Here is a 24,508-nt window from a genome sequence, read left to right on the forward strand (position 1 = left end):
ACGTTACAATATATTTATCTTTCATATTAGAGATTTCCTGCTTCGAGGGAGGGGGGGGACCCATGGCTTGATTTGGGGGCAAAAGGAGCGGCAGGAGCCCCCGGGGAGCACCCAGGGGTGCCGGGGGGAGCAGAGGGAGCCGTGGGGGTGGGCAGGGGGAGAGGGGACGCTCAGAGCCCTCCCGGCCCCGTGGCAGGGGCTGGAAAAGCCCTTTTGAACCTGCACGTTGAGTACAGCCCCCCAGCCGGGGTCCTCCAGCCCTTGTGGGAGCTTTGGGAAGGGCTCCCGCGGGAAGGAGACCCTCTGTGAAGGGCTCACCCTCGGCTCTGCTCAACCACGGCACAAAGCCAGGGAGAGGCAGAGCGAGGGGGAAGAAGCCAAAGCTGCTTCCCACCTGCTCCAGGGGCATCTGCAGCCAGAGCCACCCAAGCCCACGGCACTCTGGGCCCCCCAGCCGCTGATCCCAGGGTTTGGAATGCTGAACCCAGCACCAGGCACCGCTCCACGAGAGCCAGGAGCGGGAGCTGGGGTTTTGGGGAGGTGGGAGAGCGGCCCCCCACAGCTCCCAGCCGGAGGGTGGAACAGATCTGGAGGGAGCAAGAGCAGCTGGGAGGACACGGCACCACTCACACAGGGATTGCTACAGGGATGCAGGGACTGGGGACAGCCCCCCACGCCCCCCAGCCCCACAGGGAGAGGAGAAGCCCAGGGGCTGCTCCCGGGGCAGGAAGGAAAGGGGACATGCACACGGATCCGGCCCTGCTTCCTCGGGCGGGAAAGGGAGCAGAGGAGGAGGAGGAAGAGGAGGGGCTGCAGCAGCACCTCAGTTCTTCAGGATGGTCTCGTAGGCTTGGTAGACGTACTGGGACACCTCTGGTGCTCGGCATTTCAGGGATAACTGTGGGGAGAGAGGGAAGAGCGGGGTCATGGCATCCCACCCCACGCTGGAGAGCCGCCAGCCCCAAAGCAGAGCCCTGCATGCTGCAGCACCCTCCCACGAGGCAGTCCAGCTCCTGATTCCAGCTCCTGCAGGGGTGATCCAACCCCTACAAGCCCTCCCAGGGCAGAGCCATCCACATGCAGCGCAGGCAGGAACAGGCAGGGGCAACACTCCAGCTTTTGGGATTGGATTCACTGCCTGGGAGCTCCAGGGTGAAGGGTTCCCCAAAAATGAGCCCCTTCAGGTGTTTGCTTAAATATTAAATCATGGCAAAATCAATTAGCTCCTCAAGCTGGGAAAGTTCATGGAGAATCCTCTGGGATTTTGCAGCTATCCTCATCCCCAGTGAAACCAGGAATGTCCCTCTCCTTGTGCCAGCCCTGCTGGGAAGGAGAGGCAGGAGACTGGCAGGGCAGGGAAAAACACCGGGGGAGGGAGGCAGCAGCCAGGGAAAGCCCCAAGCCAGGGAAAAACCGATCTCTAACCTCCAAATCCTGCAAGAGCGGGCAGCCGGCGAGGGCGGGCGGCGGGGACGGAGACAGAGACAGGAGTCAGGGTGACACAGCTCGTCCCAGCCCACAGACCACGGGCTGCCAGGGCGGTGGGGAGGGGACAGGGAAAGCAGGACATCGGGATGGCTCATGGGTGAGGTGGGGATAGATCCCCGCTCAGGGAATGCTCCGAGGACAGGGTTTAACGGAGCAGGGTGGGCTGGGACCCCTGTGTGTCCTTCAGCTGCCCCCACAGCAGCGGTGTCACCCTCCCCACGAGAGAAGGGACAGCGGGGCTGGCACCAGCACCAGCAGGGATGTGTCCCCCAGCTCGGGGCAGGGAGGGCAGGGAGCTGCCCCGGGGTTGGGATGTACCGTGAAGCTGGGATTGCTGGGCTGGATCCGCAGCTCTGCCAGCACCCAGATGCCGTTGGTGAGCTTCAGGGACTGGTAGAGCATGTCCTGGCCCTCCACGTTCCTCTTGGCGATGGTGAAGATGTTGCTGCCTTGGAGTTTGCTGCTCACGGCATCTGGGATGGGACACAGAGGCTGAGGGGCTGGGCTGACCCCCTGCTCCCTTTGGAGCTGCTCCCGCCCCATCTCCTCCCCTCCTCGTCATGGACGAGGTTTGGATTGGGTATTAGGGGAAATGCCTTCATGGACAGGGCGGTCAGGATGGCACAGCTGCCCAGGGCAGTGCTGGAGCCCCCAGCCCTGGAGGCACTGAACAGCTGTGTGGATGTGGCACCTGAGCCAGGTCCTTCCGAGGGGTGGGACCCACCTGCATTGAGGGAACAGTCTTTGATCTGGAACTGGGTCTCGTTCTCGTTGGGAATGTCCTTCCAAGTGGCCAGGAACATCTGCCTCTCTGCAGGGAGGGAGGACACCAGCACTGGGGGAGCTGCCAGACCGTTCACCCCCAAAGGTGACACAGCACAGGTGACATGGCAGTGAAGGTATGTCACCCCACCACCCCCTCCAGCAGCTCCCCAAGGCCGGGCTCAGGGCAGCCACCTGCTTTTGGGGGCTCAGTGTGATCAAGAAGGTTCCAGGGGCTGGGATGGCACCCGGGGACAGGTGACAGAGAGCACCTTGCTGGAGCCAGGGTCGCCCAACTCACCCATCTTGCCGTCCTCCACAAACAGGATGTGCAGGGGGTACAGGGTGCTGAAGTAGAAGACGTCGATGTTGTTCTTCACAGCCACCTGAGGCGGAAGGACATGGGCATCTCAACACCTCCGACCCACAGCAAGATCCCAAAATGTCCCATTCCTCTGGAGCCTGCAGCAAGCACCTGGCTCCTGCTGCCACACCTGCCTCTGGATTTCTCCAAGGGACCCTGCCCCATGCCCAGCTCCCCAGGAGGGGACAGCCCCGTGTTCCCCACCTGGAGGTTGTTGAGGGGATCCATCTTCATGACGGAGCCCACGGTGTTCAGGGGCAGGGAGATCTCCACGGACTGGTTGGGAGCCAGAGGTGCGTGCACCTGGAGGGGAGCTGCGGGGGCCAGGCCGAAGCTGGGGGGACACCAGGGAGGGCAGGGGCTCAGGGTGGGGACAGCAGGTGATGGCACAAGGTGCTGTCTGTCCAACCCTGGCGCTCCCTGCCTTTCTCCACCGGCATCTCAGGAATCGCCTTGCTGCCCCTGCACTGTCCAGGACGGGGCTGGCTCCTGCCCTGCCCCACCTGGGGCAACCCCAAGATCTCCCTTCTTCCTCCCACACCCATCTGTAGCACCCTGCAGCATACCCTCAGGGCTTCTGAGGGAAAAGGAAGCATCAGTTCCCCCAGGACAAGCAACAGGAGAATGGTCAGAGCCCTGAGGAATGGCCTCTTCAGCCAACTTCTTAGAGGCTTTGGTTCGATGCTCATCACCACCACAGCCATCAGAGAGAGAAGGGTCATCACCAGAGGCTGTTCCCAGCCCTTGCAGCTCCTTCCTCACGCCCTTTTCCACACAGAAGTGCTCCGGTCAGCGTCTCCACGGGCCCAGGCGGGACTCACCTGTTGCGGTTGAACTGGATGGCGAAGTCAGACATGACCTGCAGGGCTTTGTTGGTCAGCACCAGGTCCATGGAGATGGAGCCCACCTGGCGGCTGAAGGTGCCGGAGATCTCCAGCCCCTTGGCTTTCATGGCAGGGAGCCACACCTGAGGGGCCAGGGAGACAAGACACCCTCGTGGTGACACCCAAAAGAGACCCCCGGTGCTTCCCCACCTCCTCCAGGGTGCACGGGGCTCTGTGCCCCCCTTAACCCTGATCTTGGCTGCCCGGCCCCGCTCACCGTTTTGGGGGCCACGTAGGACCCCGAGAGGGTCCCCACCCCGCCGGTGAGGTCGAAGAGGTCGCCCAGGCCAGTGCCAAGGGGCGGCCCCACGTTGGTGGGCGCCGCGGTGTTGGGAGCTGGAACGAAGATGCCGTCGCTGCCGCCCATCTGTGGGGACAAGGGAGGGGTTACAGGGGGCACCACGGGGACGGGGACAGGAGGAGGAGGAGGAGGATGCAGAGAATGCGAGGGTTTGGGTGCGAGGGCACACTCACAGCGGGGCTGCCTCCCACATCGCTGCGCAGCTGCAAGAGAAGAAAGGGGCATCAGCAGGGGCGGCGCTGAGGGCACGGGGGTCCCCAAAATGTCCCCTCTGGACGCTCCCTGAAAGCAGCAGAGTGGGACAGCAAGGGCCTGGAGTCGGGATGCTCCAGTGGTTCCGGAGCAGGAGCTGTGAGGGGCCAGGGCTGTCCCCAGAGGGAAGCGAGGTGTCACGGGGGCTTGGGGGGAGCGGGGGCAGCCGGGGGTGGGCACGGGGCCGGGGCCTGGGCACAGGGTGATCCATACCCCTTCCGACTCGTCCCCCATCTCCAAGCAGAAGCAGGCAAGGTGGAGAGAAGAGCCAGCCACATGCAGAGAGAAGCCAGGAGAGAAGAGACAAAGAGAGAGAGAGAGAGAAGAGGAGGAGGGGACAGAGGTTAGTCCTGACACGTCTGTCTGTCTGTCCACAGCTGTCCTGGAACCAGGGGACAGAGCCAGACCTCATTCCCAGCTTCAGTGCCAGCCCATCACCAATCCCTGAGAGCCACAAGGCGCCAGGGCGGCACTCGCAGGGCTACAAAACGGGAAAATTATCCCTTGAGATAAATCTGCTGTACTTCATGAGTCATGGAGCGAACTCCAAACTATTCCTTCAGGGAGCCGGGCGCATCTCCAGCACCCACAGGGCAGGTGTTCCCACACAGGGAGAGGTTTCCACCCCTTTACCCCGAGGCCAAACCACTGCTTGGGCTGCATTCCCAGGAGGACACGCCGTCACCTTGGGATCTCCCGGCACAGGGGACCCCTCACAGGCTGGGAGTGGGCACATCCTGACCCAGCCTTGCAGCAGTTTGGGGGTCAGACAGGGGCCCCCAAGAACAGCCACTCCTGCAGCACAGCACACGGAGGTGGGAACGTCCACACCGACCGAGAGAAAAGGCGTGGGGAAGTGCTGGGTGAGCCCCTCCGTTGGATAACGGCAGGATAAATTGGGGTGCAGTGCCCTCTGTCCTCACCCACCGCAGCAAAGCACCGCCCTGGAGGTTCCCAGTCTGTCCCGTCCCAGGACAGCCCAGAGCAGAGCCAGCATGGAGCCCAGCACGATGCCAGCGCATAGGCTGGAATCAGGGAAGGAGCACGGGAGCTGCGACGTACCAGGGCGTCCAAGCCGCCGCCGAGGAGGTCCACGGCGCCCATCTGCACGGTGGGGGTGGCCACGGGCGGCGCGCTCACCGGGGTGCCCAGGTGCAGGTTGAGCAGGTCCCCCAGCAGGTCCCCCTGCGTGGGGATCACCGAGGGCTGATCCGCTGCCGGCCCGCCCGACGGCGCCGTGTCCGGGCTCTCGGGGCTCTCATCCCTGAAGGGAACGGCACGGGAAAGGTGGGAGAGGGTGAGGAGCTGCAGCTGGCACAGGAGGTCCCACTGCAGACAGGAGTGGGCCCGGCTGGACCCTCCATCCCATCCCGGCTTCCGACGCATCCTCACGGAGGTCACCTTCCGCTGGGATCGCTCCTCCCGCTTCTTAAGGACAGGGCTGAACCCGCACAGCCCCGCTCCTACAGCGCCTCCCTTGGGGATGGGGACTCGGCCCTGAGCCCCGCGGCCCCACAGCAGCCCCACGCCCGCTCAGCCCCGCATCCAAGCCCTCCCTCCGCAGCCCTGCGAGTCCCAGCACGGGGTGGGGACGCCGGAACACTCACGAGCCCATCCGCGGGGGCAAACTCTTGTGCATGACGCCCCTGCTGCCCTCCACGAAGGCGCTGGGGGGTTTGTGGTACACCGAGGCCAGCGTCCCGATGTAGCAGATGAGCTCGTCCAGCAGCGTGGGCTCGATCAGATCCGTCTCCTCCGAGATCAGCGGCTTCTCGGCCAGCACCACCTCCTTGGCGGCCACGGGGTCCGTGGAGAGCAGGCGCCAGTAGATGTATCCACGATCCCGCAGGTCGGGGTTGTCCGACTCCTTTGGGAAACCATTGGGAAGCTGCAGCTGCTACAGAGCTACTCAGAGCAACTGCAGGTACTACAGAGCTACTCGGAGCAACTGCAGCTGCTACAGAGCTACTCGGAGCAACTGCAGCTGCTACAGAGCTACTCGGAGCAACTGCAGGTACTACAGAGCTACTCGGAGCAACTGCAGCTGCTACAGAGCTACTCAGAGCAACTGCAGGTACTACAGAGCTACTCGGAGCAACTGCAGCTGCTACAGAGCTACTCGGAGCAACTGCAGCTGCTACAGAGCTACTCGGAGCAACTGCAGCTGCTACAGAGCTACTCAGAGCAACTGCAGGTACCACAGAGCTACTCAGAGCAACTGCAGCTGCTACAGAGCTACTCGGAGCAACTGCAGGTACTACAGAGCTACTCAGAGCTGCTTTTCCCATCTAAGCCTTGCTGGGGGTGGATCACAGGGATCGAAGAGGCCACAAGGTGCCTCCTGAGCCATGGGGGTGTCCACATTCTCCAGGCTTTCAATTGTCAGCATTCCCAGAGGGACTGGGGACAAGGGACAGGGAATGGCTTCCCACTGCCAGAGGGCAGGGCTGGATGGGAGATTGGGCAGGAATTGTTCCCTGGCAGGGTGGGCAGGGCCTGGCACAGGGTGCCCAGAGCAGCTGTGGCTGCCTCTGGATCCCTGGCAGTGCCCAAAGCCAGGTTGGATGGGGCTTGGAGTAACCTGGGACAGTGGGAGGTGTCCCTGCAGGCTGGAACAAGAGGATCCTTAAGGTTCCTCCCAACCCAAACCATTCTGAATAAAGCTCCGACTACCTGCCTGCTGCCACATGACCAAGCCGTTCCCAGTGCCCCGGGGCAAGGGAAGCCCTGGGAAGCTCTCCCAGGTGTCACCCACCTGTGTGGCCAAGCTCAGCACCTGCTGCACCAACTCCTGTGTCTCTGTGGGCTTCTTCAGGAACAGCTTCACGATGGCTGTCAGCAGCTGCAGCTGGACCTGTGTAGGACAGACAGACAGACAGACGGGTCACACCGGGTTTGTGCAGGATTTGCCTCAGGACCTAACCCCAACCTGCCTTTCAAGGGACCAAAGGCACAGTGACACGTCAGGGCACCTCACCTGGCCCCTTTCCAGCCCATTTGCCCCATTCCCTCAGACACAGCTTGACCCCAGCATTATGGGGCAGGACTCTGGGAGCAGGTTACACGGTCCCAAGGGCACAGGCCAGAGCATCCCTTCACTTCCACGTGGATAAGCTGCAGGAATTCCCCTGTGAGAGTCCCCCCCAACCTCTCAGAGAGCCTGGACCTGTGGCTTTGCTACTCAGCATTTGTAGGCTTTGCCTTGTTCACTGTCACTTGGTTACGGGGTGTTTTGCAGAGTTTTCCAGAGATGGAAACACTCCAAAATTCCGCAGGCAAACCCACTGGCCTCAGTTGCCCTGGGAGACAGGGCAGGCACTGCTTTCCTCTGCCCATTTCCCAGCTCCAGAGGAATGCTGTGCTGGCACACTGGGATAACCAGGTGACTGCTTGGTGCCTCCCAGCCATGGAATAGGGACTTGGGACAACGCCGTGGTGGCATTTCATCAAACCATGGAACAGCTTGGGCTGGAAGGGACCTCAAATCCCATCTCATTCCCCCTCTTGCAGGAACACCTTCCACTATCCCAGGTCGCTCCAAGCCTGGACCACATCCTACACCCAAACCTGCCATGGGCCACGTCTGCTCCAAGTGCCCACACCAACATTCCCCTCAGAGCAAACCGTCCCCGCTGCACCCAGCATCACCCTGAGCGCAGGAGCCCCGGCACACCTGGGTGCTCTCATCATGGAAGCCCTCCAGGAAGCTCTCCAGCAGCTCGTCGGCGTTGTCGATGCGCTCGGCGTATTCCCCCACGATCCAGATCATGGCAGCCCTGGCCTCGGGCTCATCCAGGGAATCCAGGTTCTCGCAGAGCGTGGCGATCACGCTCTCGTACCTTCCCAAGGAGAGCGCAAAAAGCGGGAGAAAGTTCACCGAGAGCGGGAGACCCGAATCCTGATCCACCCAAACCACAATCCACAGCAATGTGGCCGAGGGCACCCAGCCTGGGGCTGTCCCCTCGCCCCACGGGCAGTGCCCACACTGCTCCCAGAGCTCATTCCCTGCTCCTGAATTAACCCTGCTCGTCTGCTCCGCTCCTCTCCGCAGTGCCGGCTGCTCCTGCCCAGTTCTGCTCGTCACCAATTCAGTTCATTAGTATTTATTACCACTATTAGTCCCCGACTTCCTGATTACGGAGTTGCCTATTCATCCTGCCTCAGCTGGAACATTCCCTCCCCTCTGCTCCTGCTGCCCTTGTTCCAGCACCAGGAGCTGGATCCAGAGCCAGGGACAGTTTCTGCTGACGCAAGGGACCTGCACATCCCTGGCAGCTCCTCTCCTTTGGAGCTCCTGGATCTGGGACTGCCACCACGGGGACAAAAAAACCCAAAGCCACCTGTGCTGGGGGGAGGCTCTGGGGGCTTCATCCCAGCAGGAGTTTGTGACCCCTCAAGCACAGAGGGGAGGGAAGAGCTCGCGGAGAGCCCGGAGAATGCCACGCACTTGTTGGGGTACTTGCGGAAGATGTCCTTGATGACCACGATGGCCTCCTGCACCACGTAGTTGACCTTGGTCTGGATGAGGTCCAGCAGGGTGCTGACACAGCGCTCGGCCGATTGCTGCCGGAGGGACTCGGTCACACGGGGACATTCCCGGGCAGTGCCCCCTCGCTGCCCATCCCAAACCCCCCCATCCCCCCCAAATCCAACCCGCTGCAGAATGGGGGACACGGGAGTGTGGCATCCCCTTCACGTCCTGCTCTGGCTCCTCCTCATCCTCTGCACATTCCCACGGGCTCCCCTCTCCCCACGGGAAGCATTCCAGCCATGCAGAGCCACCTTTCCAGGGAGGTTTGTAATACTCCCCTTGGGAAAACTATCCCCACAGGGAAGCAAAGCCTCCAGGCAGCCCCTCGGGAAGGGATGGATTCCCTCCACGGCCCCTGGGAAGGGATCAGCTCCCTCCCAGCCCCCCAAGAAGGGATCAGCTCCCTCCCAGCCCCACAGGAAGGGATCAGCTCCCTCCCAGCCCCACGGGAAGGGATCAGCTCCCTCCCAGCCCCACGGGAAGGGATCAGCTCCCTCCCAGCCCCACGGGAAGGGATCAGCTCCCTCCCAGCCCCAAGGGAAGGGATCAGCTCCCTCCCAGCCCCACAGGAAGGGATCAGCTCCCTCCCAGCCCCCCAAGAAGGGATCAGCTCCCTCCCAGCCCCACAGGAAGGGATCAGCTCCCTCCCAGCCCCCCAAGAAGGGATCAGCTCTTCCCAGCCCCCCAAGAAGGGATCAGCTCCCTCCCAGCCCCAAGGGAAGGGATCAGCTCCCTCCCAGCCCCCCAAGAAGGGATCAGCTCCCTCCCAGCCCCAAGGGAAGGGATCAGCTCCCTCCCAGCCCCAAGGGAAGGGATCAGCTCCCTCCCAGCCCCAAGGGAAGGGATCAGCTCCCTCCCAGCCCCCAAGGGAAGGGATCAGCTCCCTCCCAGCCCCACAGGAAGGGATCAGCTCCCTCCCAGCCCCACACGAAGGGATCAGCTCCCTCCCAGCCCCACAGGAAGGGATCAGCTCCCTCCCAGCCCCAAGGGAAGGGATCAGCTCCCTCCCAGCCCCACAGGAAGGGATCAGCTCTTCCCAGCCCCAAGGGAAGGGATCAGCTCTTCCCAGCCCCACAGGAAGGGATCAGCTCCCTCACAGCCCCAAGGGAAGGGATCAGCTCTTCCCAGCCCCACAAGAAGGGATCAGCTCCCTCCCAGCCCCAAGGGAAGGGATCAGCTCCCTCCCAGCCCCACAGGAAGGGATCAGCTCCCTCCCAGCCCCACAGGAAGGGATCAGCTCCCTCCCAGCCCCATGGGAAGGGATCAGCTCCCTCCCAGCCCCAAGGGAAGGGATCAGCTCCCTCACAGCCCCACAGGAAGGGATCAGCTCCCTCCCAGCCCCACAGGAAGGGATCAGCTCCCTCCCAGCCCCACTCTGGTCCCCAACAAGCCACTGGTATCATCCACTGCATCCAGAGCTCCTGGCCCTGTTGTAGGCAGGGATCCTGAAGCAGCTCCAGTGACAATGGATAAGGGGATGGAATACTCTCCTGGCTGATCCCCGTGGAACAACCATAGCTCATCCCCACGCCTGGGAAGGCTCCAGCTTGCAAATTCCCGGGATGAGAGGGCCACCATGCCCTGCCCAAGCACAGGCACCCCCAGGCCCCGCCGTGGCCCAGCCCTCACCTCCACCTTGATGGCACAGCGGCCGATGGCTCTCACCGCCTTCCGGACAAAATCCACGTCCACCTCCGTGGCGTATTCCTTCAGCTCCGCCAGCACCTGAGGGACGGCACGGCACAGTGAGAGCCTGGCAGCGAGGCAAAGCCACCACGAGAGAGGGGCACTGACCCAGCACGAGCAGCCTGGGTGGGACAGCTGCTCCCGGCCAGAGCTGGGGCCGGGATTTGGGCAGCCCTGGACGCCCCAGCCCAGCTCCTGACCTGAGCTATGTTGGCCTGGGAGGCCAGGCGGATCATGATGTCCAGTTTCTCCAGTTTGACGTAGATGGGGTCGTTGTACTTGACAAAGAACACCTTCATCTCGTGCTTCAGGATCTCGGGCCTGGGGGCAGCCAGAGGCGGCGTTAGGGGGGACACGCGCTCACCTCCACCACAATCCCAAGGTTTTGGGGGCCTATCCAACGCCAAGGAATCAAGTGATGGCGATTATCCCCCAGGATTGTGCCCCTTGGCTCCCCTTTGCGGGCACACGGGGGACAGGGCGCAACCTTGTCACAAACACGTGACGGACACGAGGCAACGGGGACGTCTGTCCTGCCAAGGCTGGAAGGGACGTTTCAGCGGGAGCAGGGACACAAATCCAGACCCCAGGGCTAGGCTGGACCTTTCTCACCAGCTCACCCCCTCTCTAGGCTGGGAAAGAGCTAGGCCAGGTCCAGCTCCAAGCTGCCTTCCGCATTCCCACTCCCAGGGACACTAATTGCTTTCCACTTCTCCCAGAAATTGCTGCTATTTTTAAGAGACGACCACGGCGCTGACTGGGAGGAGAACAAATCATCTGACTGAGCTGGGGCTCTCCAGCTGCCACTCCTGCTCCAGGCACACGTGTGGGGCCTCGGCCACCTCCCGCCCACCAGGATTTTAGATCAGCAAAGGGACAAAAGGACTCTGAGCACTTGTTCAAAGAGGACAACTGTGGAGAAAGCAGCTGGCAGCACAAAAATCCCTCCCTACACAGGGAGTGACTACTCCAAAGTCTCAGAGCTTTTGGCTTTGCCATCCTTTGCTGCCCCAAATAAAGAATAAATCAAACTAAAGGACACATTAGATCCCAGCTTAGCTGCCTGCCCATTCCCTCACCTGACTGACTCCTGGTCTTGGAGCAGCCTGGTCTAGTGGAACATGTCCCACGGCAGGGCGTGGGATGAGATGAGCTTTAAAGATCCCTCCCAACCAAACCATTCCACGATTCCATGACTCTCCTTGGATTTTAAATACCAGAGAAGAAAACGCCCTGCAGAGTGTTGTGACACTGCTGCAGTCAGAGGGACTGAAGGCCTGTGGCTCAGAGGGGCCCCTGGGCACGCACCTTTTCTGCACGATGAGGTTGATGTTGCGGAGGGCCACGTACTGCAGCTCGGGCTCTGCGGACAGCAGGGTGACCAGCGGCGGGGCCAGCTTCTTCAGGAGAGTGCCATAATAATCCAGGTCCTTGGACAGCATCTCCATGAACTTCATCAGCACCTTGACGGCCGACAGCACCACGGCGGAGTTGGCGTGGGACAGGCGCGGCGTCACCCGCTCGCAGATGCTGCCGGGGCAAGGAGGAGGGAAAGGAAATGATCCCAGCCCTTCCTCCTGCTGAAAAACTCCTGCCAGCACGGAGGAAGGACTCGCAGGAAAGCTGAGAGGCACTTGGGACCTTCCCCAAGAGGCTGAACTGGCTCCTGAATGCCCCGGTGAAGGTTATTCCCCAGAACCCTCTGGCGGTGACCCCGTTTCGGGGCTCCCCGGTGCCCGTCGTCCCCTGCAGCCACGTTTGAAGCAGCTCAAGGAGCACAATCCCAGTGCCAGGGCTCACTACGGGACCAGGGCAGGCTCCAGATGGCCGTGCCCAAGGCACAGGTCCAGCAGATGCCCGCTGTCCCACCTCCCGCAGCAGGGTCAGGAGATGAAGACTCTCCTCAGAGGAGAAGGGGCAGCGCCAAGCCCCGCCTGTCCGCTCACCTCTGCGCTTCCCGGTCATCCTTGGGCATGTAGTTTGCCAGGCAGTCCAGGATGAAGATCTGGCCCCACTCAGTGCACTCGTTGAGGGCTGTGAGCAGCTTGTTGATGGACTGGGGGTTGAGGTCCAGGAGGTTGCTGCTGGGGTGAGACTCGGCTATTTCCGACAGCGCCGCCACCGCGTTGGCCACCACCTGCCGGGGGGGACAGCACACGGACCGGTGACACCGAACGTGGCGTGAGGGGGTGAGCTGCCTCCTCACTGCCAAGCCCTCACAGCCCACCTACATCTGGGCTCCAGCTTCTCCCTCCCCCAGCAGATCTGAGGGGGGTGGATGAGCCATCCCCACCGGCACGCTCCCGCCGCCCACGCCGCAGCTCCAGCGGCTCCCACGTGCTCCACAGGAGTCAGCCCTGGCTTCCTGCCCGCCTCCCTTCCCCAGGCAGCTCTGAGGAGCCCCAGAGCTTTCCACACAGCCCAGGGTAAAGACTGGAAAAGCAGGAAAGGCTGTGGGAAGAGAAACCCCGGGGAAAGGTGGTTTTGAAGTTCCCCATGCCCGGGGAGAGGGGAGGGAAGCCAAAGGCCAGCTGCCAGGAAAACCAGAGGCAAAAGCCGCTGGCTCTGTGGTATCAGAACCAAGCACCAGCTTCCCTGAGGCAGCTGGAGCAGCCTCCTTCCCACTGGGAACAGAGCAACACCACACTGCCAAGGGATGGCAGAAACCCTCCGACCAGGGCACAGCCTGCAGTCCTGAGAGGCAGAAACTCCCCAAAAGCATTTTGTTAACCCCAAAAAGAGAGGCTGGGAGGAAGGGAGTTGGATGTGAACGTGATGGGAGGGTAGTGACTGCAAAAGAGGAGGTGGAGAAGGCAAAAGGCGATCACCATGGGGTTGGAGTCCGAGATGAGATCCTTGAGGGTGTCCAGGAAGCCCTGGTCCTCCACCAGCTGGGCGTTGATGTCGTGGAGCTTGGCCACGCAGACGGCGGCCGTCTTGCGCACGTAGGGGTCCTCGTCCTTGAGGCACTTCCGCAGGGGCTCGCACAGATATTCCGTGATCTTGTCCACCCGGATGCAGCCCATGGTGCGCACAGCCAGAGCCCGGATCAGCGGGTTTGGGTCCTCACAGTCCTGCAGGGAGGAGAGGCGAGGTTGGATCTCCCGGGCTCCTCAAGCACAGGTATCTCTGGTGGGTTCGGGTCCTCCAGGAGGATTTGGGTTCAAATCTCAAGGTTTTCACGTCGTGCTCTCGAGAACTAATCACCCAAGAGAAGTTTCTCTCCTGTCCTGCACCCACTGAGTTCCAGCACCACCAATCCTCACTCCCAGAACCCCTCGATCCATCCAGGAATCCCATGTCCTCATCACAGGTACCTGAACCCAACCTGAAGCTGGAAATGCATACTGGGATTATTAAGTGGGGTTCATCCTCCCTAAAAACCCTGAACACCCTCTAAAGCCCACCAGGCCTCTTCACTGAGTGATTTGGCAATATCCTGGTTCCTAATGCACTCTTCAGTTCCCGGCTCCAACGGGAAGATCACGAGGGATTTCTCAGCACACAAAACTCCCATGACGGCTCTCGATCACAGGAGCTGCCCACACCGCTGACAGAGCGAGTGGCACAGGACGGCTGCCAAGAGCTGGGTTTCTGCATTACTGGACAAACTCAATCAGTTTTCTAGAGCTTGGAGAGGCCCTCCTCCAGAAGGGAGAGGCTTTGGAAAGCTGCCCACGCTCCCTGATTTGCAGCTTGGCGCAGTGAACTGGCACGTGGTGTCCCCTGCGGCCCCGGGACACGGAGCCCTGTCCCCTCACCTTCACGAAGGTGTTCACTGCCATGATGGCCATGTCTGGCTGGCTCTTGGCATAGTTCATCAGGTAGAGGTAGACCAGCTTCTTCAGCTCCAGGTTGTCCGTCTGCATGCAGTTCACCACGTCCGGGAAGAGAGCGCTGGAACACAGAGAGCGCTGTGAAGGCAGGGCACGGCCACGCTGCCCACGGGATCCCCTTCCCACGGATAACCTGCTCCTAAAGCCAGAACCCAGCTCTCTGCCGGGAGAAAAGGCTGGCAGAGCTGGGGGTGCTCACCTGGAGAGGAGAAGGCTCCAGGGAGAGCTCAGAGCCCCTGGCAGGGCCTAAAGGGGCTCCAGGAGAGCTGGAGAGGGGCTGGGGACAAGGGCTGGAGGGACAGGACACAGGGAATGGCTTCCAGTGCCAGAGGGCAGGGCTGGATGGGAGATTGGGCAGGAGTTGTTCCCTGGCAGGGTGGGCAGGGCCTGGCACAGGGTGCCCAGAGCAGCTGTGGCTGCCCCTGGATCCCTGGCAGTGCCCAAGGCCAGGTTGGACACTGGGGCTGGAGCAGCCTGGGACAGTGGGAGGTGTCCCTGCCATGGCAGGGGGTGGGATGGGCTTTAAGGCCCCTTTCCCACCCAGCCCATTCCATGATTCTATGATTCCATGACCCGAGCCCACCCTGCAGCAGACATGGCTGAAATGCCCATCCCCAGTGGATATTTTTTTATGGACCCTTATCAAAACCAGCCCTTGATGGACCAAAACTGAGCTTTCCCACACGGCTCTGCTGCACCCTCGCTCCAGGGGCACATCCAGTGCCCAGGAGAAGGCACTGGACAATTCTCTCAGGCACAGGGTGGGGCTGTTGGGGTGTCCTGTGCAGGGCCAGGAGCTGGACTGAATGACTCTTGTGGATCCCTTCCAACTCAGGATTTTATGCATCATCACAGCATGGTGCCAAAAGGAAGAGCCCCGCTCCCCTGGGTGAGTCCTGAGCACCAGGATCTGCTGGGATGGAGGGGAATGGAGTGGATCAGGTGCTGCACAGAGCTGGGGCTTCCCCTTCCCAAACACCCTGGAGCTGTGGGATACCAGAGATGCTGTTTCATCCAAAGACAAATGAATTATACAATTAAACCCCCTCAAGGGGAGGCAATCAAGATCCCAGGGCTCACACAGGGGTTACTCCACCCTGACAGATGTCCCAAGGCTCCAGGAAGCTTCTCCACCTCCACAAACCCAGCCAGCCCTGACAGCATCAAACCCAGGGCTCCCCTAAATCCAGGGAACTTGGCTTTGCAAAGCTGCTTCCCACCTGGGCTGGTCTCACCCCAGGCTAAAGCAGGCTTTGCTGGCGCCTCCCGGGGAGCAGTGAACTCAGCAAACTGCTTCCCTGCAGCCTGAAACAGGCACACCCCAAACACATGGAATGGGTTGGGAACCGTGGGATCTTTATCAAGTTCTACCCCCTTCCATGGCAGGGACACCTTCCACTGTCCCAGGCTGCTCCCAGCCCCAGTGTCCAACCTGGCCTTGGGCACTGCCAGGGATCCAGGGGCAGCCACAGCTGCTCTGGGCACCCTGTGCCAGGCCCTGCCCACCCTGCCAGGGAACAATTCCTGCCCAATCTCCCGTCTAAATCTCTTTTAGTTTAAAGCCATTCTCCTTTGGCCTGTCACTATTTGCCCATGTAAAAAGCTCTTCTCTCTCTTTTTTTAAGCCAAGTACTGGAAGCTCCTGCCATTTTCATGTGATTTCCAGAGTGGTCCCACGGTGAACACTCCCTGCTCCTGCTCTGGGAGCCAGGGATGCCCCAGTTCTCCCAACCCTGAGTGTGTTTTCCCTCCATTTACTCTCAAACGCACCGTGAAAACCAAATTGCTGATGCTGCCTGTGCTGGGACAGGTCCGTGCAGGAAAAGGCACGGAAGGAGCCATGTGCAGCTCAGCCAGATGGAAAGAGGGAAGCAGGAACAGCAGCTGCCTGACCTTTTGGACTGGAGAGGCTGCAAAGGGTTTATCAACACCCAGGCACCGCCACCAGCCTTCCACCAGGAAGCCTCCGAGGGGGTTCTGCTTGTTTTTAGTAACGCACAAAGGGAGTGGGAATAATGCCAACAAAGTGACCTGGCAGCCAGACCAATCCTCTTTCAGCCAGATTACAACAAAAGCCAGGAGAGCCCCCACCTGCCAGGTGGCCACACGGACACAAACTGCACTCCAGGAGGGAGAGCTGCAGCCAGGAGAGGGCCTGGGTGAATCCCAAGGGGAAAAGCAGCATGGAAACCCCCTTGGAAGCAACAGGGAGGAAGAGGAACTCAAAACCCTTTGGGTTTGGCTTGGGCACACAGGGGAACAGCATGAAGGAAAGTTTAGGATATATTTCAGGAAAGGTTCTTCCCTCAGAGGGTGCTGGCACTGCCCAGGCTCCCCAGGGAACAGGCACAGCCCCAGGGCTGCCAGAGCTGCAGGAGCCTTCGGACACCAAACCTCCAGGGATCGCTGGGGGGTCTGTGCAGAGCCAGGAGCTGGACTGGGTGATCCCTGTGGGTCCCCTCCAGCTCAGGATATTCCCAGATGCAGCCCCACCACACACCTGACGTCCTTGCCGACAGTCATGGAGGCGATCACCTTCTTCACTGCCTCCTTCTTCTTCTCCTTCTTGTCGCTGTTCAGCTCAGCTTTCAGCTCAAATATCTCCCCTGGACAAACGGGGAAAGCAGCAGCTCAGGGATCAGTGGAAGGGGCAGCCCACCCCTGTGCTGGGTGAGCACAGCTCCCACCTGCTGCGTGCCATGGCTCCTTTGCCACCCCTGAAAAGAGGGATTTAACTTCCCAAACACCTCGCTGAGGGCTGGGGCTGCTCTGGGGGTTCAGCTCCCCTCCATGGGAGCAGAGACAAGCCTCCTGCTGAATCCCTGCGGCTGCTCCAGCCCCACGGGGATGGGAGATGCTGCAGGAGCCAGGAGCACTCCATGGGCACTGGCTGGGGTTATCCAGAGGGGATTTTTGGCTGTGGGCTGCTCATCCCAGCCCCAGGAGGCCTTACCCTTCCCAGGGACGATGGCAGATGGATTTTGGGTGCTGCTCCTCAGGCCCACATGAGGAAGGGTGGCTCCCAAATCCCTCCCTGCCTGTGGCAGCAACCCCCCAGCCCAGGGAACCATCTCCTCGCCCTCCTGAAGCCACGCTGAGCTCCTTATTCCCTCCTGGGCTGGCAGACTGAAGAGGAAGATGCCACATGACTTCTCTCCACGTTAATTCCTCACTCTGGAGAGCGCTTAAGGCCCCGAGCGCTGCCCAGGGGAGCTCCTGAGCCGCTAAAGCCGATCACCAGCTGCCACCAGCCCTGGCCGGGGGCAGGGGGCAAGGTGTCCTGACCCCACAGCAGCGCAGGAGCTGCTCCAGAGCCAGGAGCAGGGTGGGGTGTCAGCCCCAGCACCCCACGGCATTCCCACGGCAGCTTCCCAGCCCTCCCCACCCGGTTTATCCAGGTGTAAGAACCAGCCGGTGATCTGGGGATGAACTGTGACATTCCTGCTCCTGCCCTCACCTTTCTTGGTGGTGGTGAAGTACTTGGAGTCCGTCATGGTGGTCTCCAGGCAGCAGCACGGCCCTGGAGGAGAGGCAGAGCACAGAGGGGTCAGGGTTGATGATTTCCTTGCAGGAATTGTTATGGAGAGCTCCAGGAAGGAAAAAAAAAACCAGGGGAAGGAAAGAGTTTGGGATCTCATGGGAAGAGACACAAGGAGAAGCCCAGTCCCTAAGGGAGGGTGAGCACCCTGCAGCTCTGTGATGATGGGCAATCAGCTGGTTCTCCAAAGAGGATGTGGAGGAGGAAGGGAATGACTGAAGATGCCAGGGCTGCAGCCCTGACTTCGCTCATCCATCCCGCACAGAGCCGGGCAGCAGGGGCTGTGTTCTCCCCTGGATTCGCCTCTCCTCATCCAAAAAATGCTTTCTAAAGGAAAACTCACACCCAGCCCTCCCTCACACCTACACAGGGAAGGGCTCTGGGCTGGGGAGAGGAACGGAGCCAAACCCAAGGCTCAGCTCAACAGGAGCCGAGGGGCACGGATCTGCCAGATCAAAGGGAGCCTCTTCCAGAAACCTGCCCTGCTCCAGCAGGGTTGCTTTAAATTCCAAGGGTGCAAGGTTTCCAGCCAGCACTTGAGGCTCCATTATATAATTCAGGCAGTTTAGGGCAGATTCAGGGCTTGGCAGGCTGAGGAAGGAGATGTGCAGCCCTTCGGAAAGGTCAGCGGGGATTGGGCTTCTACGGCTCTGGTTTTCCCATCTTTCCTTCAACAGGGAAGGAACCAGAGGCTCGTCCTTGAAAGCCTGCAGTGGCCTTGCTGTTTTGGAGAGGCAGGAGCACAGGAAGCAAAGCCAAGTGGAAAAAAAAAAAAAAAAAAAAAAAAAAAAAAAAAGAGATTAAAAAAAAGAGCTTGCGGATGGGTTTAAAATGCAAATGAGCATCTTGAAAGCCAAACGCAGCAGGAGCACAGAGGAACTGTGTCCTCTGTTCCCTGTCCAAGCCGGAGAGGGATCCCCAGCAGGGATAAAAAGAAAATCTGGATGAAATCTGGGGGCTGAGCACGCTGGGCAGAGCACACAGCTTGGCAGGGAGGGAGAGGGAAGGAGCTTGTGTGGGGCTGGGGCTGCTCTGGGGGCTGGCAGCATGATCCCGGCGCTGCTCCGGAGGGAGAGGCCTGTCACCACACTGCCACAGCCCTGCCCCTGAGACAGGACACTCCTCCCTGCCTCAGTTACCTGCGACTGATTCAGAGCCTTTTTTATCCCACTAAGTCGATGGCTCTCCAGGGAACAGCGGGAGCTCCGGGCTGCACCGCAGCTCTCTGCGCCTCACTGCAGATCCCGTCCTGCCACACAGGGAGGAAGGAAGGAAGGAAGGAAAGAGGATTCACTGCAGTCCCTCTGATTCCAGGACCTGGCTCGCACTCAGCCCTGCTCTGCAGAAGTGCCTGGAAAGCAAACTTGAAGGCGAGCAGGGAATTTCTGCAGGCAGCCCGGAGACATGAATCACAGCGGCCGCTTCCCCGCAGCTTCCCGCTCTCCCGGGGAGAGCACAGCCTGTGGTTTCCCATCCACGACCCCACCAACACGCGGTTCAATGCCTCAAAACCCCACCGATCTCAGAGGCTGAGACAGCCACCCCTTCCCCCCCGCAGTCCTTTAAGCCCTGCAGCAATGCCAAGAAGGAAGGAAAGCGGCTCCTCCAGCTCAGGAATGAAGGCGCTCCCCTCGCTCCTCACACCAACCTTCCCGGCAGGAAGCACGGCAGGGCCCGGAGCGGGCGATGAGGGGATCCAAACCCTGCCAAACGCCGGTGCCCGGCGCCCTGCACCCCGCGCGTGCCCCGGGCGGTGCCAGGGTGACAGGGCAGCACTGGCTGCCAGCCCGGGACGCGACCGCCGCAGGTGAATTCCCACGGCTCAGCCCTTGGGCAGAGGCCAGCGCCGCTGCCCGCCTTGGGTTTTAAGGATGCAGCTGTCTGCTGCAGAGCTAAGAGAAGGTGTTTGCTCCCTCAGCTCCAGCAATTCCCGCCCAGCTCCCTTCCACGCTGCTCTCCCAGTGACAGGCCGAGCGGAGCAGCTCCCCACTCACAAAAAAGCGGGATGCAAGCAAGAAAACAAAGGATACGGCCCACCCCCGACCTTGGGGCGGCTCGGATTTCACCCCACCTGCACGCCAGACTTGTTTGAAGCTGGCCTGGCAAACAGGGTTCAAGGAGTTAAGTGTCCATAAGGAGCTGGAAGCTGCTGGAGAGGAGCACCCAGAGCTCCCCCACACCCAGTCTGGGCTCCTCGGGTCTGGCTTTGGCAGTGGCACAAACCCAAAGACTTTTATCCCCGATTTTATTCACTTCAGGGGAGTAAATTCCACAGCTCCATGCAAATCAGAGCCTCTCAAGCACCCAGGTCAGGGACAAGGCAGAGCTTGGCCAACCCATTTTTCCCACTGCCATGCCAGCACCTCCCAAATTCAGCTATCCTGGGAAAATAAGAGGCTTCTAAACGCAAAATACAACAACAAACAAATCACTGGGCTTCCCACCGAGGTGGGTGCTGCCAGTGGGCTCCTGGGAATGACACCAATGCCAAATGGGCCATTGTTGGTGCTGCTCACTTCCTCTTATGGAGAGTGGAGGAAAACCCATTTCTTCTGCTACTTTAACCATGCTGTTTTAGGATAATTCCTCCATCCTTGAAGGCTGAGATGTTGCTGACCAGAGACTTTCACCATGGAATGGTTTGGGTGGGAAGGGACATTAAAGCTCATCCAGCGCCACCCCTGCCATGGCAGGGACACCTCCCACTGTCCCAGGCTGCTCCAAGCCCCAGTGTCCAACCTGCCCTTGGGCACTGCCAGGGATCCAGGGGCAGCCACAGCTGCTCTGGGCACCCTGTGCCAGGCCCTGCCCACCCTGCCAGGGAACAATTCCTGCCCAATCTCCCATCCAGCCCTGCCCTCTGGCACTGGAAGCCATTCCCTGTGTCCTGTCCCTCCATGCCTTGTCCCCAGCCCCTCTCCAGCTCTCCTGGAGCCCCTTTAGGCCCTGCCAGGGCTCTGAGCTCTCCCTGGAGCCTTCTCCTCTCCAGGTGAGCACCCCCAGCTCTCCCAGCCTGGCTCCAGAGCAGAGGGGCTCCAGCCCTGGGAGCATCTCTGGTGCCTCCTCTGGACTCACTTTCAGCTTCCACCAACACACAGCCACTGCCAGGGCCGGGATGCAGCCTTTAACCTGTGCCCAAGACATCCCAAATCCTAGTTTATCCCAGCCCACCACAGCTCCCAGGTCTTTCCAGACCCTCTGACAGCCCAGCCCAGGAGTTCTCTGGCTGCCAGAGTTCTGATCTGCCCGGCCTGGCCCAGGTCCTGGGAAGGGAGCAAAGGCAGGAGGTTCATCCCTGTACACACATTCCTGCTGTTCAGGGGGGACAGGCTGGCACCTGAAGCCAGGGAGAGGAGAAAGGAGCAGGAACTCAAAGGGCAAGTTCCTTGGAAAGGGCTCACCTGGAGAACTGAGGGGCAGCTGGAGGTGAGCAGGGAAAGGCAACTCCCACAATCAAACCCCTCAGCTGGAAATGAAGCACTTGAGGGCCAAGGTGGCATAATTAGGGAAATCGAGGAAGACTCTAAAAAATTCATGGGTAACTGGAGCCGTGGGGAATCACATAACTGCTCCCTGCTGGCGTGAGGCAGTTCCAGGGCACTGCAGAGGCGGTGATGGCTCCCCACAGCTCCGAGCACATCCCTGCCCTATGGACAAACCCCGGGAGCTGCCACAAACACCAGCGAAGGGAGACAAACACCCTGGGTGCCAGAAGAGGAGCAGAGGCTGAGGATACACAACCCCACAGCCAAAGAGCTTTGTGCTGATCCCGGTTCTCTCCCTCCTTACTCACAGCACTGTGTGCCATCCCACCGCCATGGGCACAGCTCCCACCCCTGTGCTCATCCCACCCCTGCCAGGCTGGCACAAACCCCCAGGGCTTCACACCGGCCTCACACATGTTCCCAGGGAGATATTTTCCCTCTGTCTGGCCTAACTGGAGCCAGTCCTTGCTCCAACTCGGCCCTGCAGCAGCACAGGGCTGTGGTTCCGCTGCATCCCGACCAGGACCATCCACATCCTCTCACAAATCTGTTCCTGACCAATCCACAGGCATTCCAAAATGCTCCCTCCCCATCAAACGAGGGGACCCTTGGATAACTCAGGGGTAGGAGCCAAACTCACTGTGCCAAAGTGCCCAAAATCGTGGCAGATCCAAAGCGGCGGCACCAGCAAACGAGCTGCAACCAATACATCCCATCAACCAATAACTGAGGAATAAACTCAAGGAAAAAGGGAAAAGGACAATCCTGAGGTGCCCCCTGCAGCACACACTGCCAGGATCCCAGTGCCACAGAGCCCAAAGCACCATGCCGAGAGCTGGGGGATCTTTAATCACTTTGAACAGGGCTGGCACCCACAGGGGCTCCCCCCAAACTCTGGCTGAGCATCCTCAGGGACATCAAGGACCTTGTTCTGGGCACAGCAGCAGGTTCCCATGGCAGAGGGAATGTTCTCCTCCTAGGAAAGCCAGGTTCTGCAGGGTGGACACCTCCTGCCATGGAATTCCCGGCCTGGCTTGATCCAACACCTCTGGAAAGCCCCTTGGGGTCCCAAAACCCGTTCAGCCTGGCAGCCTGACCCCACAAATGGGTGTGGGAGCCACAAACCACATCAGTCCAAGTACTCATCCAAGGCTTATCCCCTTTTCTGTCAGCCCAGGAGAGAGGGGACACAAAAGCCCACCTGAGCTCCCACAGCTGCTAGGGATGGGACCCCTGACAGGTGGTAAAACTCTGGGAAACTCCACACAAAACACCTGCAGGAACAACAGCAACACCTCCAACACGGCCCCTTCAGGCTGGAGCTGTCTCAGAGCTCCTTTTTATCCAGTTTGGGGCTTTTCCCCGCAAAATCTCCACAGAGCAGGCAGTGAGCACAGGATGTATCAGCCCAGCTGCCTCCTTGTCTGCTCCATGCCCAGTTCCCAGCTTATTCCATGCAGAGCCAAGACCTTTCCCTAGGGATGTGCCATGCCCTGAGGTGGGTGAAGGGGTCACCCGGTGTCCCCCAGCCCTTCCGGAGGGCGCTGCCCGCAGTGCGGTGCCCGTCGGGGCTCTGGCTGCGGCCAGGACGCGGTGCCCGGGGTGCTGGGGAGGGGAGCGGATCCCGGGGCGATCCCTCGGGGATGGAAGCGCTGGGACACGGAGCTGCCGAGGGGACAGGCGGGACACGGCACACGGCTGTGGCCCGGGCGGGCTGCGGGGTGAGGGGACCCCTGCGTGCCCCAGCCGGGCGTGGGAGGGGAACACAGCCCGGGACACGGGGACAGGACAGGGACAGGACAGGGACACAGCCCGGGACACGGGGACAGGACAGGGACACAGCCCGGGGACACAGCCCGGGACACGGGGACAGGACAGGGACACAGCCCGGGACACGGGGACAGGACAGGGACAGGATAGGGACAGGACAGGGACACAGCCCGGGCCCGGGGCGAGGCGGAGGCCGGGCCCGGGGGGACAATGGGGACACAGCCGGTGCCGGGGGGCAGAGAGGAGGCGCAGCTCAGCTCGGGGGGCGGGAGGGGCCCGGGCCCAGAAGGACGCGGCGCGGCCCGAACCCCGGCGGGGAACCCGTCCCGGGCGCGCACGGGCGGAGCTCGGGGAAGGCGCCCGGGGCAGGAGCGGCTGCGGGTCCCGGCGCGGCCCCGCGGGGTCCCGGCTCAGCCCCCGGCTCAGCCCCCGGCCCGGCCCGGTCCGTACCTGCCGCCGCCGCCGCCGGAACTGAGGAGCGGGGAGCGCTTCCGGGGCGGGGCGGGGCCAGCAAGGGGCGGGGCGGAGCCGGAGGCGGGGCCGGGGCCGGGGCGGGGCGGGAACGGGGGCGGGGCGGGAACGGGGCGGGAGCGACCGGAGAGGGGACGGGGGACACGGGGTGGGGACAGGGAATGGGGAACATGGGATGGGAATGGGGAACGGGGGACACGGGATGGGAACACGGGATGGGGACAGGGAATGGGGGACACGGGATGGGGACATGGGATGGGGAACACGGGATGGGGACAGGGAATGGGGAACATGGGATGGGAACGGGGAATGGGGGACAAGGGATGGGGACACGGGATGGGGACAGGGAATGGGGAACATGGGATGGGAACGGGGAATGGGGGACAAGGGATGGGGACACGGGATGGGGACAGGGAATGGGGGACACGGGATGGGAACGGGGAATGGGGGACAAGGGATGGGGACAGAGATGGGGACTGGGGATAGGGACATGGGATGGGAACAGGGAATGGGGACACGGGATGGGGGTAAAGGATAGGGACATGGGATGGGAGCAGGGAATAGGGATAGAGGATGAGGGCAGGGACAGGGATGGGGAGTGGGGATAGGGACATGGGACAGGGAGAGGGGATGGGGATAGAGGATGGGGACACAGGACAGGGACAGGGATAGCAACGGGATGGAGACACAGGATGGGAACATGGGTTGGAGCAGAGGGACATGGGGACAGGGGTTACCCCAGGGGTTGGGATGGAAACGGGGAAAAGGGCTTGGAGACAGAGGAGAGGACAAGACTTGGGACCAGGGGTCACACAGGGTGTGGGAACAGGGTGACACCTCCACGGGCTGTGTCCCCGCTCCTGGGGGCTTTAGCTGGGAAGGACCCTCTGGGGCATGGCCTGTCCCCCACCCACGGGTCCCCCCACGGCCCCAGGCTGGTGGCGAATGGCCAGGAGCGGTCACCGGTGGTGGCCAGCGGGAGCAGGGCGGGCACGGAGCTGCTCAGGGGTGGCCAGCGCCTGCTGTCCCCGTGTCCCCAACGCTTCCCAAGGATTGTCACCACCAGCGCCTGGCCGAGGCTGGGGGTGCTCAGCTCCCTCTCCCTCCTGGTGCATCCCGGCTGCTCCCAAACCTGCTTCC

The 24,508-nt window shown here is 61.3% G+C and overlaps 1 protein-coding gene and 1 non-coding gene across 5 annotated transcripts; both read right to left on the reverse strand.

The window, feature by feature from the left end:
- On the reverse strand, window positions 1-23,391 carry AP1B1 (adaptor related protein complex 1 subunit beta 1). Of its 4 annotated transcripts, XM_058422773.1 has the most exons (24): window positions 19,291-19,381; window positions 18,782-18,891; window positions 17,562-17,624; window positions 16,605-16,710; window positions 14,030-14,165; window positions 13,097-13,342; window positions 12,215-12,405; window positions 11,577-11,798; window positions 10,469-10,589; window positions 10,212-10,307; window positions 8,499-8,614; window positions 7,725-7,890; window positions 6,807-6,905; window positions 5,659-5,918; window positions 5,114-5,315; window positions 4,265-4,285; window positions 3,973-4,002; window positions 3,716-3,865; window positions 3,436-3,581; window positions 2,819-2,948; window positions 2,552-2,636; window positions 2,213-2,299; window positions 1,807-1,961; window positions 1-898 (listed from the first exon to the last, which is right to left on the reverse strand). In XM_058422773.1, exons 3-24 carry the CDS (start codon window positions 17,596-17,598, stop codon window positions 824-826), a joined length of 2,877 nt encoding a protein of 958 aa, XP_058278756.1. In that variant the 5' UTR covers window positions 17,599-17,624; window positions 18,782-18,891; window positions 19,291-19,381; the 3' UTR covers window positions 1-823. The 4 variants fall into 4 exon arrangements, with proteins under 4 accessions (XP_058278756.1, XP_058278757.1, XP_058278758.1 ...); XM_058422774.1 differs by lacking the exons at window positions 18,782-18,891; window positions 19,291-19,381 and adding an exon at window positions 23,348-23,391; XM_058422775.1 differs by lacking the exon at window positions 4,265-4,285.
- On the reverse strand, window positions 3,252-3,356 carry LOC120760767 (small nucleolar RNA SNORD125). Its single transcript, XR_005703469.1, has one exon. It is a non-coding gene; the product is annotated as a small nucleolar RNA SNORD125 (small nucleolar RNA).
- Window positions 23,392-24,508: the final 1,117 nt, after the last annotated feature.

Source organism: Hirundo rustica, chromosome 17 (genome assembly GCF_015227805.2).
Source record: "Hirundo rustica isolate bHirRus1 chromosome 17, bHirRus1.pri.v3, whole genome shotgun sequence".
NCBI lineage: Eukaryota > Metazoa > Chordata > Aves > Passeriformes > Hirundinidae > Hirundo > Hirundo rustica.